This window comes from Monodon monoceros, unplaced genomic scaffold, assembly GCF_005190385.1.
Source record: "Monodon monoceros isolate NGI ecotype Baffin Bay Population unplaced genomic scaffold, NGI_Narwhal_1 Super_Scaffold_20, whole genome shotgun sequence".
In the NCBI taxonomy this organism is placed as follows: domain Eukaryota; kingdom Metazoa; phylum Chordata; class Mammalia; order Artiodactyla; family Monodontidae; genus Monodon; species Monodon monoceros.
In genome coordinates, this window is record NW_021703777.1 from 19,168,864 (window position 1) to 19,188,873 (window position 20,010).

The 20,010-nt window shown below is 36.1% G+C and overlaps 1 protein-coding gene across 8 annotated transcripts in view; it reads left to right on the forward strand.

The window, feature by feature from the left end:
- The window catches only part of BANK1 (B cell scaffold protein with ankyrin repeats 1), a 453,451-nt gene that overhangs the window by 235,398 nt on the left and 198,043 nt on the right, over positions 1–20,010 (forward strand). For all 8 annotated transcript variants that reach the window (XR_003795565.1, XM_029235051.1, XM_029235049.1 and 5 more), the window contains exons 4-5: positions 1,530–1,668; positions 8,488–8,627. Coding sequence is in view for 7 of the 8 variants with exons in the window: in XM_029235051.1 (XP_029090884.1) it covers positions 1,530–1,668; positions 8,488–8,627 (279 nt within the window). In the remaining variant the exon portion in view is untranslated. The remainder of the gene's footprint in view (positions 1–1,529; positions 1,669–8,487; positions 8,628–20,010) is intronic.

Genomic DNA, 20,010 nt, shown 5'->3' on the forward strand with positions numbered 1-20,010 from the left:
AGAGAAAAATGATAGCTTTCCATTTTGGTTTTGGGGTATGTGTGTATGTTTGTGTGTATATGTATGTGTGTGTTTGTTTTGGTTAGGATTAAAGGAAATGGCTTTACATAAAAAGCATAATTCCTAGTATAAAATAGATGCTCAATAAGTGTTTATTCCTTCTTTTTTTCTATATTATTTCTAATCTTCTTATCCTTAATTTTCTTTCTGGATTGTTTTCAAAAGGTTTTCAGTAACCGTTTATATCTTACATATATAGATTTAGCTTTTCCACCTTAATAAAATCTTGAAATTTTTAGATGTATAACCGTTGTCAACTCAATAGCCTTCACTGATACTCATCGTAGAGAGTAACCAGAGAACCTCTATTAGGTAAGATTAAAACTACACTTGACCTTTGAACAACAGGGGTTTTGAACAGCATCGGTCCACTTAAACATGGATTTTTTTTTTTTTTAACATCTTTGTTGGAGTATAATTGCTTTACAATGGTGTGTTAGTTTCTGCTTTATAACAAAGTGAATCAGCTATACATATACATAGATCCCCATATCTCCTCCCTCTTGCATCTCCCTCCCACCCTCCCTATCCCACCCCTCTAGGTGTTCACAAAGCACCGAGCTGATCTCCCTGTGCTATGCAGCTGCTTCCCACTAGCTATCTGTTTTACATTTGGTAGTGTATATATGTCCATGCCACTCTCTTACTTCATCCCAGCTTACCCTTCCCCCTCCCCGTGTCCTCAAGTCCATTCTCTACGTCTGCATCTTTATTCCTGTCCTGCCCCTAGGTTCTTTAGAACCATTTTTTTAGATTCCATATATATGTGTTAGCATACAGTATTTGTTTTGAACAGGGGTTTTGGACTTCATGGGTCCACTTAAACATGGAGCTTTCTCAATAGTAAATACCCCAGTACAACATGATCTGTAGTTGGTTGAATTGCAGAGGGTCTAATATCAATTATACATGGATTTTCCACTGTGCATAGGGTCGGTGCTCCTATGTTGTTCAAGCGTCAACTGTATTAGACATTTAAAACAATTCATCATAATTAAATTATAAGAGGTCTTAAAGCTAAACCTGTTCAGTCCTCTCATATATAGATAAATACACCAAGTTCTGGAAAGGTAAAGGAAAGGGATTTGGAAAAAAAAAAGATTTGGTTAGCAACTGAATTACATTCCTTGGAGGTCTGTGAACTGATGCTCATCACCCTCAGATAGAACCTCACACACAGGGATGAGGTGAGAGGAAGAGGGAACAGCTCTGTCCTCACTGTCTTTCCAGTTGCAAAATCTGGTGTTGGGGGAAAAAAATTGAGTATTCAATAGACATCAAGTTGATACACTTAAAATGCTGTGAGAATCACCTTTATATATTTCATTTCTGAATATGGCTGAAACTACAGACACAATGGAGAGATATAATTATCATGTGTGACCTTTATCATTAATAAATGCACTGGGTTCTTTGGTTAATGAAAACTTTTAAAAATGCCTAATTGGGTTATATTTTTCATCTTATAGAATCCTGGTGAAATATTTATTATTTTGAGAGATGAAGTAATTGGTGATTCTGTGGAGGTTGAATTTACGTCAAATAGTAAATGCATTAGAACACGGCCAGCCCTCTGGAATAAGACAGTCTGGTGTATGAAAGCTTTAGGTAAGAAATTTTTTTTATGCTTTAATAAATATAAAACATCATTCTGAGTTTCTTTCAATAAATTTATGGTAAGTGGTTTCAGTTCCCTACAGAAACTAATATTGTTCTGCAGGTGTTTCCTGTGTTTAGCCTTCACATACCCAAGGCTGTTATTATTAAACTGGATTCGCAAAAGCATGAATGTGTAAATTATGAGAACTTAGTTTGTGTACCATGTGGTAAAATGACAGCCAGTAACATCACATACTTTATGTCAGCAGAGAGCACTTTAATGTGTCAGCTATTAAATATGGAACTAAAATTATTTGCTTTATTGTAACAGGATTAGCAGACTTTTGGATTTTCATTCATGATTTTCTTTTTTCTTCTTTACTTTTTTTGCCATGCAAAAAAAGTATCTTTTTTGAGTTTATTTTTGCTTTGGAAAGCATAGTTCTTTTTCACTATTTTATCATCATGGTACCATTTCTATATACAATCTTCCCTCTTTTCCTTATTTAAATTATGAACCTAACCATTTTATTATCCAGCTTTGCTTCAGCATGATAAATTGCATTGGATTTAAAATTCCAGATGGAATAGACACACTTGCTGTGATAACTGTACTAAAATCAAAATTTAATATATTAATTTCTGAATGTTTTGATATAAATGTAGGACTACTTGGTTTTTGAATTTATGGTGTCCTGTTATAATTAGAGAATAAAATTACCTAACTTTATAAGTGTGAATTTCATAAAATATTTTAAAGTACAAAGATATTCAATCTTATTATAAATTTGGAAATGTAGTAAAAAATATTTAAAATTAAAGAGTATATCAAATGCATCCTGAGCTCTTTTGTTTTCTTTTTCGACTGTAGTATAATGAAACCCATTTACAGGGCATTTACAAATCTTTTCTGTTGTGTTGTGTAAAGCATGTGTCCCCTCTATGGATTTCCTTGCACAGCGTAGGTCAGAATTGGATTATAGAAAGGAAAGACTTTACACCAACCATTTATAAATATCTTAGACACTGCTTCCTGTCATGGACAAGGATATGCAGAAGTGAGATGAGAAAGAATTCTTTCTGTTTCTTTGCCTTTTCTTCCAAAGCCCCTTACTTCCTTCTGCCACATTTTTAAATGATTTAATGAGCAGTAATTTCTAACTAATTAGTTTAGAAGTTAAACTAAATCTAGTTAGACTAAATCACTACAGAAAAATCAATATTACAAATTAAGAAGTACTTAGATAATACTTCCAAATAGCAAATCAAAATGTCAAATAAAATTGTTCACATTAAGATTTTATGTTCAGTTTACCTAGTAGCTAAGAGCAGCGCAAAGAATAAAATGTCAAAGTTCAGATGTTTTTCAGAAAAGGAGGAAACTGTAATTCCAAATTTTCCAATATATACCAGGCCATAATATTATCCATGTGGTTGAACAGCAAATTTGTAGTAAAAATAAACCAACCAACCAACCATTATTTACCAGTTATGCTAATTAAACCTTTCCAACTCTTTTTTTCAACTGGTGTATTCTCTAAGTTAATGATAGATTATCTTACAAAACGTTGGCTGCTATGTAGCAATATACAGGATAGTTCCATGAATAATTATGGGAATACGTATGGGACGTGCCTCAGCAGAAATGGTCTTACTTTCTCTGCCTCAAGGCACAGTTTCTTGAAGTTTTTTGAACCCTAGCAAGAACTACATTTTACATTATGACCCAGTACATATGTATGAAAACATAATGAAAACAAAAGTTTTAAAAGCAATACTTAGACTGATGGTTTCAGCCCTGACATGTAAAGAGCTTGGAAGTTGCCACTCCCATTCTTACAACAAGAAAAAGCCGAACAAACTGAAAATCAGTGGCTTTTCTTGAAGTCATTGGAGAACTAAGGTTGTAGGGTAAACAACCATCCCAAAATCTGGAGAGAAAGGTAAATCAAGACTGACATCTAAGATCTGCTTACCTGGAGCAGAAGTCACTGGAGCCATAAACTGGTAGGAGCACTTAAATGGTAATTCTGATGAATTGCTGGAAGCTGAGTATGGACTAGCTTGAAAGTAAGAAACTCCTGGAGGCTGTAGTCTTAAGAGGCACCTATAATTTTGTGGAATTTACCACCAGGAACCCCATCAGGTTCACACAGTGAAGATCTGAGAAAGATCCCCTGAAGGGCTCTGCTAGATCAGAAGAAGACTAATGGTGAAATACTCCCAGTATGTTCTCCATAACAAAGGTCTACTTTTCAGGGGAAACCACTTTACCAGAGCCTCATCCAAGCTGAGGAAGGGCATCCATCCTGTTGTAACCCCCTCTAGCCCTCAAGTCTCACTTAAGGTGGGGAAGGGAAAGCTATGCCACAGCAGAAACACTTGTGAAGGTCGCAGCTGAAAGACCCAGGCCCACTAAAAGACTGATTTAATCATAAGATTAGACCGCTTCCCCTTCCCCCAACCTGACCATCACCACAGCAGGGTTCCAGCGTAATGGCAGTGGATTACAGTTGAAAGTATGCAAGATGCAGAATCTTTCTAAGGAGGAGTACTTAGGGAAGCATAAGGTCAGGAGGGAAGACAAGGACAAGGACAGTAGAGGAATTTGCAGACTCTGGTACCCACAGCTACAGCAAACAGTAAATACAGCCTAACTCCTACACAGATTACTCTCAATACACACTTACCTGTTTCATTTCTTACATCTGATACAGCATGTCTGGTTTTCAACAAAAAAGTTACAAAGCATGCCCAAGAAGCCAGGAAAAAACATAGTCTAGAGAGATAAAACACACATCAGACCAGACAGATGTGACACAGATGTCGGAATTATCAGACAGGGAATTTTATATAACTATGATTAATATGTTAAGGGCTATAATGAAGAAGTAGACAACATGCAGGAACATTTGGGTAATATAAGTAGAGGGAAAGATATTTTATTTTTCATTTTTTCAGTGTTAGAACCTACTAAGTTGATGTCGTGACGAATTAATGGGTCACAAACCACAGCTGGAGAAACTACTCTTTGGAACCGCACTGCCCAATATGATAGCCATTGGCCACATCTGGTTATTTAAACTTCGTTATAATTCAATGAAATTTAAAATTTAGTTGCAGTATCCATATTTTAGGTGCTTCATTAGAACATATCCAATGAACATATCTCAGGAAGTTTGATTGGACAGGACTGACCGTACAATAGAGTTCCTTTTGCTCTACACCAATTACGGAGTAAGAGGGAGTGCCCAGTGTGCTCTTCGAGGCTAGTGATCTGTGCAGAATCCGCAGTGTAGTTAAGGAAACACTTAACTGGTGGCCAAGAGGGCTGGTTTTATTCTGTATTGAACCATTTACTGGGTAACTTTAGACAAGTCTCTTGATCTTTCTGTACCTCAGTTTTCTTATTGATAAAATAGATTCTCAACTTACATTTTAAGTCCTCCTTTATAGGATGTTTGGAGATAAGGGAGACAATGTATAAGACAACACTGAACATCCAACTGAGGAACAAAGTGTCAGTCTCTCCCTCTAGCAAATTCCTTAAACATGAGTGGCTTTTCTGGAATAACTCACATTCAGCTTCTGAATGGGGGGTGATAAACCATTTAAAAACTTCCTTCTCTTCCTTTTGGGGAAAAGAATTGAGGGGACCATCTTTCTCTATAAATACTATACTCCTCGTATTGCCCCCTCTCTCCTCCTAGTCTTCTCTTTACATCTCTTGATATAAAATTTGTCCCCTTTCATTCTTGGGCAGTCATGCTCATGAGCATTCCTAATTCTGTGTCATCTCATGTATATAGTCCCTGTACCCAATGGTGACTTCCGGGACAGGAAATGATCTCAGTCAGTATCTCAGACCATCTAATAATAGTCTATAAAGATTTAAGCCTTTAAAAATTTTTTGTGCTACTTCTTTGAATACCAAATTAAAATGGAGGATCTAACCCTAAAGTGGAAACATACCAGGGACCCTTCCCCACTCTCAGGGTTCTTTGGAAGAATATTGATGCCTCAGGTTCAGGAGATGGCCTCCATCTGTCAGTCTCTTTCCAGTCTAGGAAAACTGCTCATGTGACTTCATTTCTGATCACCTGGCTCGTGGCTCAATCAGTCACATTACTTAAAATGTGGTTTGCTCTCTGTAAATGTTCTCTTGTGCTATACCCAGAGCTTCCTGTACTGAGTCTAGCTGGTGTTGAGGGCTGGTATGGCAACTTCACAGTACTGTCCCAGATGCAGGCTTATTTCTAGTCATCATTCCATAGTCCCTAAGGTGGGGTCATAATCATCATGGAACAAGATGACCTCTAAGCCTCTTGCTATCACACCCTATATTCCAAGCAATGTGATGAAGCAAGGTGTGCTGGAACCATTGCATTTCAGGTTGCAAAACGCAATTCTACACATCTCTTCCCTACTTCACATTCAGTGGTATTCCCTTGTGCACTAGTATTCTTGGGCTGCCATAATAAAATACCACAGACTGGATGGTGGCCACCTTCTTCCTCTGTCCTCACATGGCCTTTTCTCTGTGCACATGCACTTTTGGTGTCTCTTCTCATAAATCCTTATTAGATAAGGGCCCCATCATTATGACCTCAATTTAATCTTATTACCTCCTTAAAGGCCTTATCTCCAGATACAGTCATATTGGGGGTTAAGGCTTCAGCATATGAATTTGGGGGAAACAAAATTCTGTCCGTAATACCTTGGTAGCTTGAAATTGGCCATGGTGGGAATATTTATACCACAGAAGTTGGCAAAACTATGTGTAGAAAAACAAGCATCAGTGCTTTTTTTTTTTCTTTCTGAGAGTCCATTTATCAGCACACCACTGGGATAAAGAAACGGAGAGGGCCTCTTTAAACTAAGAAGGTCTCTGTAAGACATATCTGCTGATATTTCATTAGTCAGAACTTAATCCCAAGGTCATATATAGCTGAAAGGAAGAATAGAAAATCTAGTCTTTTTAGTTGATCAGCAATGTGCCTAGCAAGAAATAAAATCAGAATTCTGTTTCTGAAAGGAAGACATTGGGGTAGGCAACTAGCATTTTCTGTTAGAGAAGGGTACCCCTCTAACACCAACTAGAATTCTTTACTTCTTTGGAGACCTCCTCTTAACCATTATAAATAAGTGTGTATGTGTGTGTGTTAATAGACTTTCAGCATTGAGGTATATCAAATACTCTGAGGTTTTCTTCTTATAGTTCTCAGAACTCAAAATCTTCTCTACTCAACCCAACATTTTGCCATACTAATACACTTTTTAAATGTGTGTCTCTTTTGAGCTTGGTAACAATTCAAAGAAAAACAAAATTATGTTAAAGTACAATTATGCTGACCAAGATATCAGGAATAAATAAGTTTATTCTCATGTTAACTTCTAAAGAAATTAGAATATTTTAAGTATCCTATATCAAAGAAGTCCCAAGCAAATATTCTCACCATATATCTTTCGTGATTTATCACCTGACTTTCTTTCAGAAGGTTAACATCCCATCATAAAACTCCTAATCTCTTTTCTGATAAACAAAGTCAATATTTTCTTTCAAAATCATCTTTATGAAATCTACCGAAATTGACTTCATTTCACTCCAGTAACTCCAGAACCCCGTTACTATGTGCACACAGCTGTAGCTGATGAGGTGTACTTTACAACTTTCAGTTTTTTTGAGATTTCTCTTACATTCTCTATTGGATGAATACTTACTTTTGGAAGAGAGAACTTTTCTACATATATTTTCTTTATAATACAGGTTAAGTGTCTAGTCAAGCAACATGAGAGGAGGAAATTTTAGCTTCTTGATCTAGTTAAATATAAGATTATGTTGGCTTTAAATTTTCCTGAGCAATATTATAAGAGGTCCTTTATCCTCTTCAGAAGATAAAGTAAAATTAATGCTTAAACCTTAAGAACTTTTAAATATTCAACACTTCATCAGGTGGTTTCATCAGGTGGCCTGTACTTAATGGCTTATTCCAAACCCCAGATGTTTGCATGACAATTTTCCAGGAGAATTTGGGAAATATCTCTGTGACAAAGAGTGAAAGTTTTTAAAGTGTGTTCTGTGAATGAATTTAAAGAGCTAAATGTTGTTTAATTTTGTTACAATAAAACACAACCTTTCCACTGAAGTGATTATTTAGTGTTATTCTTTCATAGAGAGCACAACAGTCTCGGGTAAGTTTAACTTTCTTGATGTGTTACAGCAAAATTTACAATGGGGTGTATCAGTCGCCTTGAACAACTTATTCACAAAAAGGATGAATGGATGGGGTAAATAGTACTTAAATAACAGGGCATTAAACCTTGCCTTCCCAAGGGTTTTTCATTGTTATCAATTGAATAAAAGTTCTATAATTTCAATCAACTCTACTCTTTCTTTTTCCAAACAATTTTAAGAAACTTTCCTGTAATTAATGGGAACTTTCTTCCTCAGATTAATAACAAATACTTAACTTTTAATGAATGACTTTACTGTTGTAAATTCAAAGTATTATGTAGAGATGATTATAGATTACTCCAAAAAATGGAGGTTAGAAGATAAGGAGAAAAGATTTAGTGTTTTGCTTTTATTATAATTTTAACATATGTTTTAATCCTTTAAGTTTTTTTTAAACAATTAAGTGCAAAATTACATATTCTATTTTGTGGTTTCTAACTAATAAGGATAAAAAAAGAAAACAATTAAGTGTTAAAAGCTAGTAAAATTGTTATGAATTCTTAAAGCCTGACTTCATATTCTCTAAGAGATATAATACTGTGGTACATGCATTTATAGACTCAGCTCCTAACTCTCTCTTTGTGTTTTATAAGATTTTCCTGCTGGCTCTGTCAATGTCAATGTCTACTGTGATGGAATCATTAAGGCCACAGCAGAGATTAAATACTATTCAACCCCAAAGGCTGTGAAATGCCTATTGGGAGCGGCAGGTCCAGGAGATGGTGTATACCAGGTAAGTCGATCTTTCCATGAAGTCGACAGTAAGCTAAAGAGCTAATGTGGAATAAACGAATGCATACTTCGGTATAAAGTCTGAATGTTGGTTGAATAAGAATGAATTACTGATCATTAGGAAAAGTAGAAATTGACCTATGTGATGCAGAGATGTAGATGAATTAGTTTGTGTAAGTCAAGTCATTCCGGATAATGTCATTGGGAGACAGGTTATCCATTACAGAATAGCTGTTGTCATGGGCTCATTTTCAAGCTGTTGCAGACCAGATAAAGAAAGACAGAAGGATTAAAGAGAACTCTTAAACAATGAATTTCCTCTTTATCCAGATGTGGGCAAATACAAGATAAAAGAAGGTTTGAGGTTAAGGACTCAGAAAAAACAAGAATACCACCAAAAAGGAAGTGTGTGGTGTTAATCTAGAAATTGTTATTTTCATGAGGAAATTTCCAAGCTCAGTGTATGTTTTTCTTAGTTTCATTTATCATTGTTGTCTGACAGTGAAAGTTATTCCTTTAAATTAACAACATTTATTTGGAATTCCAGAAATGCTAAACTTTCCTGGGAACTCTGCAAAGTGGCATTGCAGGTTTTTTTCTCTAGTGTGACAAAGTAGTACTCAGCAAGGATGAATTGGTGAGAAGTTTCTAGTCCTCTCAAAGGCCCTTAGGTTGGACATTCTCCAGTGAGTGATAGATGATGTGAGTGCCCTGCCCTAAGGGACTCATGGACTTAGAATGTAAAAAGTGCATTTTGATTGACTGTAAGCCATTAGTTTAATTTCTGAATTCTGTTTTATTTTTTGTTACCTGACCTACTTTCAGTGGAGAGAAAGCTTGCTTAATGTGGAACTTCTTTATGTGCTTATTACATCAGACTTTCAGAGTGAAATAAATGTCATTTCTTTTAATAGCTGCTTGATAATTAGAATTATAACTTTGCTTAATTGCCTTAGTCTTTCTGTGGGCAGAGGAGGAGACCAGAGGAGAGGCAAAGAAAGAGGTAGTTGAATTGAACATGCGATCTTCAGATTTACCACAAAAACATTCCGTAAGACTTGTAACAAAACCATCAATAACAGGAATGTTGACAGGTTGTCATGAAGTCTTACTGTTTAAACCAGTTTGGAATTGGAGGCTTTGTTATTTGTGTGACACGTTTTTCTATTAGAGTTCTCCTTTATGAATGATACATTTTAGAACAATGAAAAGGTAAAAATGTCTTAGAGAAGGACAGGGAGTAAAGTACCATTTGTCAAACTGAGGAGTCTGAGGACATTTGACAAAATATCTATATTGTAACTGCAAAGCAAGAATAAAAGTAACAGCTTGAAATACAAATCGTTTCATTTTCCTGTGACATGTCTACCTTATCCTCTACTTTAAAAACTTTATTCACTACACAAAGACTAATAACAGCATTATATTGCATTATCAATATTCAGTCAGCATAGAAGTAAAGTAGTCCCCAAAACACATTTTTGTGTTGGTTTTGCCTTTGGGGAGGAAAAAAACTTTGTTTATAGAGAAAATTAAATGTAATTTTTGACTCAAACAGTTTTTCAGAATGTTGTAATATGCAAGTTATGATTTCTTCTACAGCTTTGAGTGAATAAAAACTTTTCTGAGTAGTTTTTAGGTAACTAGAAAATGCTCTGTTTCATTTTTACCCTCAGTGTCAGAAATGAGAGGTGAGGAAGGGTTTCTCCCCTCCACTGAGCCTTGGTGCCTATAGTGAAAGGAAGGTTGTTGGACAGTCACAGGTTAATTCAGGCTTTTACTCTCAGGAAAGAGGCACTTTAAACCTGAGGTTTGAGTATGGAGAGGTAGAATTATTCTAAGTTGGTGACAGCAGACCACAGCTTGGTAAGATGCATTAAGAGATTTGGTTTAATCTATACAATTTAAGATGGGTTTAGAGGTTTTGCTATTGTCATGAGGGGACCTACACATATTATGGAATTAGATTAAACAAATTCTGAGTCTGAGATCTCAGACCCAGCAGAGCTACACCATCACAATCCTGACACATGGAAAAAGCTGCAATTCACTCAGTCTCCATCACATCTTGGACTAGGTATGACACGGGGTTCGTCTCATCCACTGGCATCTGCACCACATGAGGTATCCCTACCTTGAATTTACCAAGATGGTGAAAGTTGGACTCCACTCTTGATTTAAAAGAAGGATCTGGGCTTCCCTGGTGATGCAGTGGTTGAGAGTCCGCCTGCCGATGCAGGGTACGCGGGTTTGTGCCCTGATCTGGGAAGATCCCACGGGAGCCTGTGCTCTGCAACGGGAGAGGCCACAACAGTGAGAGGCCCGCGTACCGCAAAAAAAAAAAGAAGGGTCTGCAGGGACACAAAGGAACCTTGTTGTATTTTAGGGTTACTTGCCCTCAACGGTGGTGTCCCAGCCCACCGTGTGCTTCTCCTTGTTGACATTTGGTTGTTCCTTTGACATTTGGCTTTGCTCTCGTGTACATTACATTTTAAAAGTTGTGGAAAAAGCTGTGCTTTTCCTCTCCAGCATACAACACTGCAGCAGTTGTTTCCTTCATGTGCTTCTCTTACTACTTTAACTGGGCGATTTGGATATGTTGCATATAGTCCGCTGAACATCTCTATTCAAAGAACAGTGTGTGTTGTAATTTTATTCACCATAGTTATTGTGTATTTGTCAGGACATATACCAGCAGATTTTTTTTTTTTTTTTTTTTTTTTTTTTTTTGCGGTACGCGGGCCTCTCACTGTTGTGGCCTCTCCCGTTGCAGAGCACAGGCTCCGGATGCGCAGGCTCAGCGGCCATGGCTCACGGGCCCAGCCACTCCGCGGCATGTGGGGGGATCTTCCCGGACCGGGGCATGAACCCATGTCCCCTGCATCAGCAGGCGGACTCTCAACCACTGCGCCACCAGGGAAGCCCTCTTAGTTTATTTTTAATGATGTCTATTAGGTTTTAGAAGATTTTACCTAAACCAGCTTAATTATCTAACTGCTTCCTAAATTATTTCGTCTTTTTTGGATAGATACTAAGTCCCAGCTCATAGCCTCAAAAAGGTAGAATTTCCAGAGCCTCATCTAGAACAGTGAATTCAAATGAAAAAATACAAAGCCCAATTTGGGAAGATATTAGAATTCAAGTACTAGTGTTAGAAAAACTAGTAACTCCTATTTGACTGAGATAATTAAAACCTTTGAGACTTCCATCTTATTTACAAAAGAGTCTAGGGGCAACAATAAAGTTAACTTTGTATAGGAAAAACTAGATACAATATAAAAACCAAATTAGGTCAGAATGCTAAAAGAACATAGCAATTATTGATCAAAGCATTAGGATCCTATTTATTAAAAGTTTTTGAAATGGTACCAAATAATTTTTATTAGTTGTGTTTTGTATTAGTAAAAAGGTATATTGTGTTGCATGTACTTATCATTTTGTATATTTTACTTTATACCTGTTGAAATCTTATTTTCACCTTCATGTTAGGTGCACATCATTGCCAGTTTTCACTAAATTGTATGAATTATTCAATCTTTGCTTTACCACCTGCGAATATTTAATACACTGTGAAACCAGATGGGGTTGGGGTGAGGGAAGGTATGGACTAAGGGAACTCTCACATCATGAGGAATTTCCCAGTTTTTTATTAGTTCCCTTAAAGGTTAGTTTCTTCATTAAGTTAAAGCTCAGGCATTAGAGGTTATCTCCCTAAAAGAGTTCTTCAGAAGATTCTTCCTACTGAGAGGTACTGGGAACTCCCCAGCCTTTCAGCAGTTTTTTTCAGGTCCTTGCCTTGCTCAAAAGATTGATGGACACACAAAGATTCAGGGTCATAAATCTTTTCCAACACTGACTCCCTACCATAGCATGCCTCCTTGTCTCCTTAACTCTCTCCATGGTTCCTATGTTCTAGCCATCCAGGACTGTTCCTTCTTTTATCAGTAGAACATGTTAAGCCATTTACTCCCTGCTGCCCCGTCTAGAAGGCATGGGCATTGTGTTTTTCATCTTTTCATACCCAGTTTCTTCACATAGTTATCGTTCCCGATATATACAACCCAACTGATAATTATTGCGTAAAAAATGGGAAAACAGTGATTGCTGGTTTTTTTCCAGTGCTATTTGAAAAAATAAGTGAAAAACTATAGTATAGTATATAAATAAGAGAGAAATGAAAACTGCCCTTTTGAAATACACTGTTATTTATTTATAAAATTGAATAAATGAATCTGATGCTTATGAAAGTAAGGAACTCTCAGAGGTTCATGATACTAGAAAAATGAAGAATTTGTGCTATAACTTGATTCTTCATACCCTACCTCAGTCATGAACTCCATGTTAATATACTTCATTACCAACTTTTCACAGCTGTAAAGAGCTGTTAAAGGTAAGATCCAGTCTTACCTTTCTTTAGAATATTAAAGAAATGTTTATTACTCAAATATGCTTAAGATCTTACCTCTCTTTCAAAAGGCTGCTTATTATCTTTCCTTTTTCTTACTGGAAAGTGGCAGTGCAGCATAAGAGAAATAGTTCTGGATAGGGCAGGAACAGGAGTTGGGTTCTTTCATTGAGTTAGCAGCCGCTTCATGAGAGCCCACTTTCCTTAGTGCTAAAGGAATTTCCTCATGTGAACAATGAAGAAGCTAGAGTATATAATCTCCAAGGTCATTTCTAACTCAAGTATTCTATAACTGTAAGCCAAGAGAAAAAAATTACTTAGATTAGGAATTATGACCATTCTTATTGAGAGGACTGACTTGCAAATACATGGGCTCTCCATGTAGCCTTTATTTCCATTTTATTTGTGCTTACTCTTAATTCTTCCCCCAGAGAAGAAGAAAGTGATTTGAGTTTCATGTACCTTTGATTGGTTTTTTAACTTGTTTTATATTTCTGATCAAAGATTTGTAATCAGACAAAAAACAGTCTAATAAAATGCAATCTAGAGATTTATTTCTGGATTCATTTTTCATATTGCTTGTGCTCCTAATTAGATTGGACCAATAAGAACAAGGCGAATCTATTGAAGCTTTATTTTACTGATAAAACAAGCAACATTTCCTTTGTGCTGTGTCTCCTTTATGCTAGGTCAAGCAACAGTTAACGATGCCTGATTGGGATAGTTCAGACTTAATTATACTCACCAGAGTTACAAATCATTGAATCAAACAGGAACACACAACGTAGTACACTCATCCATTTATTTAGAGAAAAATAAATTAGTTAACTTTAACAGCAGATATAACAGCTATTATGAGAAAAAAATATTTCTGAGTGCAGAAATAGCCATTAACTTAGCCATTGACATAACTATACTGTTGTTTCTCTACAATTTTTATCTTATAAGCCATCTCAGTCCATTTTCATAGTTATTGGTCCCATATGTTTTCATTTATGTTTAGCTACTGCTTAGAGTGTATTTTATTAATGATTTCTTGTTCTCCCAAACTGAAGCATCTCTCTTGCTCCTTACATTTCCCTCTCTTCCTGTCCCTGGGACTGGCTTTGACTGCCCTTTGCAGAGGATGTCTGTGTGCTGGTGTGAGTGCTACATATAACCACCTCCATCCAAGAGCAGCCTTGTGCTTTTACTATCCAGTTCTTTAGAGCATCCAGATCTTCAACCATAAGGAATATTTTTAAACAATCCTGAAAACAAAGCACAAAACACAGTTACCAATGCTCACTCATAAGAAGGTAGGAACAAACCCCAAATCATCAATAACCCTTTGGAAATGAGAAAACTAAAAAATCTTGTGGCAAAATGTGTTTGTTTGCATTTTCTAAAAGTCATTATGCATTCTTGTGGGTCTCTTTACTAAATAGTATCAACAATAAGATAAAGAAATAAAGTGGAATATGATTTGGGAAGTCTAAATTGTGTTTAGCATTCATGAAATATGCTTCTACACTAAACTGTATCAAGACAAAGGAAATGAAGTAAAGTAAATCTTTGACAAGTAAAATTCAACTTCTGAGAATTTATTATTTTTTTCCAGAGATCAGCCATTTAGTGTCATTAACCTTATTAAGTAGCAACACACAAACAAATATATGTCAATTATGCTCAAGTCCCTTCCAGCAAATCCAATGAACAATTTTTCATTCAATTTAACTTGACTTTTCAGCCACAATTAATGCCATTGACCAAACTCACTTTTTTGATATAATCTTTTTTTCTTAGCTTCTAGGAAGACATATGTTCGTGGTTTTCTTCCTACATCCTTCACCTTTCCTTTTCAATATCCTTTGCAATCTCTTCTTTCTAGATCTAGAAAATAAAAATTTAAATGTATTCAGTTTTGATTCTTAGATACCCTTCTTTTTTTGATAGACATTTCCTCTGCAGGTTATCTCATTGACCTATGAGGTATACTCCAAATGTGGATTTCCTTTAAGCCCATCTCTCACTGTTCTCTAACTCATGAAATGCATCATCATCAATCTAGTTTAAAAGCCAGAAACACAAGTGTCTCCTCATACCTTGTACTCTCTCGCCCTATAAATTCAATCCATTACTAAGCCATATCAGTTTTACTTACTAAATATTGCTCACTTCTCTCCATATCTCTCCAGTTCTGACACTTTAGTCTACATTTTCCTCTTGCCTACACTGCTAGGCTAGCCTCCTAACTGGTCCCCTACTGTAGGTTTCTGCACACACCCTGAAGTCCCTGGTCTGTGAGGTTATTTTAAAAAGAAAGACCTCAGCATGTAATTCTCCTGCTCAAATACTTCAACAGATTCCAATTGTTGTATGGATTAAAAATCTTTAACATGAACAATATGGCCTTGCTGTCACTGTCCCCCCTCTTTCTCCAGCTTAATCTTAATCCTCGGCCTCACCTCTGCATTCCAGGAATGCTGGTCTGCTTTACTTCCTGAACTTTTCCTTCCTAATCTCCTACCCCAGGGCCTTTATATGTGCTCCTCTCTCTAACTGAAACACTCTTCCTGTCCGCCTTCCCTAGCACTATCTTCATCTAATTAATTCTAACTCCAAGTTTTAACCCAGCATCTCTACCTCAGTGGAGCCTGCCCTGATCCATACTTCTCCCTGCATATCTCTTTGTAATACCAATCACATTCTAATTTGACATCTCTGTGTGTGATATTTCTCAAATTACCTCTCATTATCTGCCTCCCATTAGACTCCAAGGTCAATAAGGGCAGAGATGCTATCTATTTAGTTCCCCATTTCATGTCCAGAACCAAGAACACTGCCAGACACATTGGCTGCTCAATACGTATTTTGTTGGGTGAAAGTATATCACACATTAAGTTTCCCACCCAACCTCAAGTGATCCATTTGTCAGAGACCCTTGTTCCAACAGCCACTGGCTTCCTGATAACATAGGCACAGCCCTTTTGGAGAAGGTTATTGAGCTATTGCATAAAGCAGTGCTGCTTTTGACTGAAGTAGAAAGAGCTGGGCAAAGAAGGGAAGGACAACAAAGGAAAAAAAAACAAATATAAAACAATGAGACTAATTCTGTTGTCTGTCTTGGAAACTAGCATCTAAAACAACCCAAAAGAATAATTTCCAAAAATTTTCAAAAAATCATTGCATCATTTAGAGAAGGCTTCTTTGAAAGATATTTCTTTGAATATGCTAGTACACTATTTGTTTTAAAACTGCCTTATTTTATTACATATTAACAGTAAGTTGTTACAAAATAGGTGTTAGAGGGAGGTAAGGGTAAGAAAAGACATAGTTCTTATGGTTGCTCTATCTAATGCCTGCCATAGAAAAGCTTTGCTTTTTGTTTGTTTCTTTCTTTGTTTCATCATTAATGTCATTAAATATCTCCATTAAAGAATCTGTTCAAGTTTAGTCATTAAATTTTTGAGACTTTTTGACATTTTTTGAGGGGGGTGTGGGTGGAGTCCAGTTGAAAATTTCAGCACAGTCAAGCTTCAGTCAGTGGTCTAGAAGAGTGTTTTTCTTTTTTTTTTTTAACTTTTATCAATTGCCTTTGCATAATTATGATGTTTATGCATTTTGCATTGTTGATGGAGATGGCAGAAACTGCTAATTGTTCCCTAGTGTTTCTTCTTCCTTTCTTACGTGGCGATATAACTTTTATCTGGGCACGTGTCCACCCAGGTAATTATTGCACTTTCTGACTCCCTTGCAGCTAGGTGTAGTCATATAACTAACTAATAGCCAATGGCATGTCAGTGGAAGTGATTTGTACAAATTTCTGATCATGTCCTTAAAAGAAGGGCACAGTCATGCTCTCCCCCTCACTGACTTTTTCTTTTGTCTGGCTGCAGTGCTAACAAGGGAATGATGGATGAACCATCCAGAACCATGAAAATGGTATTACTAGTAAAACAAAATAGAGCCTAGATCCCGTGATCAGGGAGCCACGACATCAGCCCTGAACTGCCGCATTCCAGATTTTTATGTTAAAGAGAAATGGGCATCTATCTTTCTTAAGCCTCTGGCATTTTGCGTCCCTGTATTACAATATAAAACGTACATTCTAACTAGTTTTAAAGATGTGTTACTTAATTTAAAAAATTAGAAAGAAAAAACAAACTAAATTATTTGTTCAGTCAGTTCAAAGGCTAGTTTGGGGAGTGATTCTCCTCATGAATAGATATGCACTTTTCTAAATCACAATGATTACATTTCGTGAGTTATATCTGAGGGCTCACATCAAAGTATTCTGAGAAAAGGGAATTAAGATTTACTGGAGATTTTACATATTTACTCATTTAAACTCCTAAGTAATTCTGTCAGGTAAGTATTATTAAGGTCCCCAGCTAATGATTCCTGAGCAGGCATGTCAACACAGGTTTCTCAGATCTCAAAACATATTTTCTTCCTGTTATAATTACTTTCAAGTTATTTAGAGATTCTACAACTATATGAATACCTAATCAATAATAAATATAAACTTTTTGAAGGAAGTGTAAAATTGCATTGCTTTATATTCTTACATTTATTTTTGCAAATGTAGTCACAGACATGTTGAAATTCTAAGAACTGACTCGCTCAAAACTTAGAAAAATTAATTTGACAAAGGAAAATATCCCTTTTTTCTTAGCCCAATTTACTTACTTAGATTATTCTTTTACATTAACTGCTTGGAGTTGAATACTCATAAAGTAAAAAAGAAAGGCTTTTTATAACCCTAGAAAGTATTTGCTCTGCTCTCTGACCTATCATTCTCTTTACAGGCTGTAGGAGAAAATTGTGTTTAAGATAGGTTATGTAAACCATATATAAAATTCTCCTTTAAATGGCTATTTTGGCTCACTTTCATAGCACACATTATGAACAGTGGAACAAATGAAGTTATTTTCTTATTTTTCTTTTACTGGTGAAACTTAAACAAGCATAGCAATTCATTATAATAAGAAAACCAAGATGATTTTAGCTCAGCCATTGGCTTTCCTTTTAGATACCTGAAGGTAAAGAGTAAAATGCTATTTGATGGCTTTTTGTCTCCTATTACGAACATTTCACAACTCTCCTGTGGTTATTTCACTGAAATCATTTCTCTTGTTAATCAAGATTCTTTACTATTATTGTATTTCTCTACCAGATTAAAAAAATAACTTAGTATCCTGTGGACATCCCTATAGGTTTCTTCACCCAACATCAATATTTAAAAGCCCTTTTCCTTGCCTCACTCTACTATTGAAGCTGAGAAAGCCAGATTCTCACAACATTTTTAACCACCCGTGCAGCTAGAGATGGTCATGTGAGACAGTTTTAGACAATGAGACCAAGGGTACATCTTTAGAGCTGTGGCTCACAATAGCCACCTTCCCCCATTTTCCCTCCATCTATGCCCCTTTTCTCCCTCTTTTGGCTAAATATGAATATGATGTTTGGAACTACAGTGTCCATTTTGAAACCACGGGACCACAATTTTTTCTTTATTTTACTTAAATTGTATTTCAGATTTTATTCTTTCCTCCATGACTAGAATGTAGTATTGTGAAACGTAGTGTGTTTAGAATGTGAAGCCATAAGTTAAAATCTACTTATTAGCTCTGCAATTTTGGCTGTAACTGATTTTTTGTACCATGATTATAACATCTAAAAATATAGGCATTTAAAAAATCTACCATTCAGGAATGTTATAGGAGATAAACTATATAAAACCTAACACATTGTAAGTGCTTAACATGTGATAGCTATTATTATTACTTAAGATTCTTTGAGTCTATTTCATTGTATACATTTATCCTACACCTAAGATATACACCCTTTCACATCACTCCATGCATCTTAAATATCTCCCAACTGCTTACATTACAATGCTCTAAAATCCTTTTAAGGACAGTCTCTCAATGCTGTCATGCTCAAAAGGTGTCCACACCCCTCATCCAAGAAAGAGCAAATCAAACTTTGAAGGAGTGCTCTTATGTAAACAGCTATTCACCTCAAGGAATTCAGCTTTGTGTAATGGATATCTTCTGTTTTTTTCTGGTTTGTTTGTATTTAATTAAACTTTTAATTACTAGAAATTTTAGATTCACATGTATTTGTGAAACTTGTAGAAATAATAGAGAGAGATCGTGCATTTGGTAGTACGTTTTTACAAGGGATTTGTCCATTTCATCTGTGTCGAATTTATGTGTTTGGAGTTGTTCATAGTACTCCTTTATTATCCTTTTGATGTCTGCAGGGTCTCTAGTGGTATCTCTTATTTCATTCATGATATTTGTCATTTGTATGTTCTCTCCTTTTTCTTTGTCAGTCTTTCTGGACGTTTGTCAATTTTATTGATCTTTCAAAAAAATCAACTCTTTGTTACATTGATTTTTTTCTATTTTTATATTTTCAAGTTAATTGATTTCTACACTGTATTTATTATTTTCTTCTTTCTGCTTGCTTAGAATTTATTGTAATATTTTTCTAGATTCTTGAAATGCAAGCCTAGATAATTGGTTTGAGAATTTTTTCTCTTTTTTTTTGTTGTTTGTTTTTTTGCGGTACGCAGGCCTCTCACTGTTGTGGCCTCTCCCGTTGTGGAGCACAGGCTCTGGACGCGCAGGCTCAGTGACCATGGCTCACGGGCCCAGCCGCTCCGCGGCATGTGGGATCTTCCCGGACCAGGGCACAAGCCTGTGTCCCCTGCATCGGCAGGCGGATTCTCAACCACTGCGCCACCAGGGAAGCCCCTCTTTTTTAATATATGTATTTTGTGCTATAAAATTTTCTCTCAGCCCTGCTTTAGCTGTGTTTCACAAATTTTTATATGTTATATTTCACTTTCATTGACTTTAATCTACTTTTTCATTTCCTTTGAGATTTATTCTTTGATTCTGGATTATTTAGAAGTATTGTTTGCCTTCCAAATGTTTGGAGACTTCCCCATTATCTTTATGTTATGGATTTCTACTTTGATTTCATG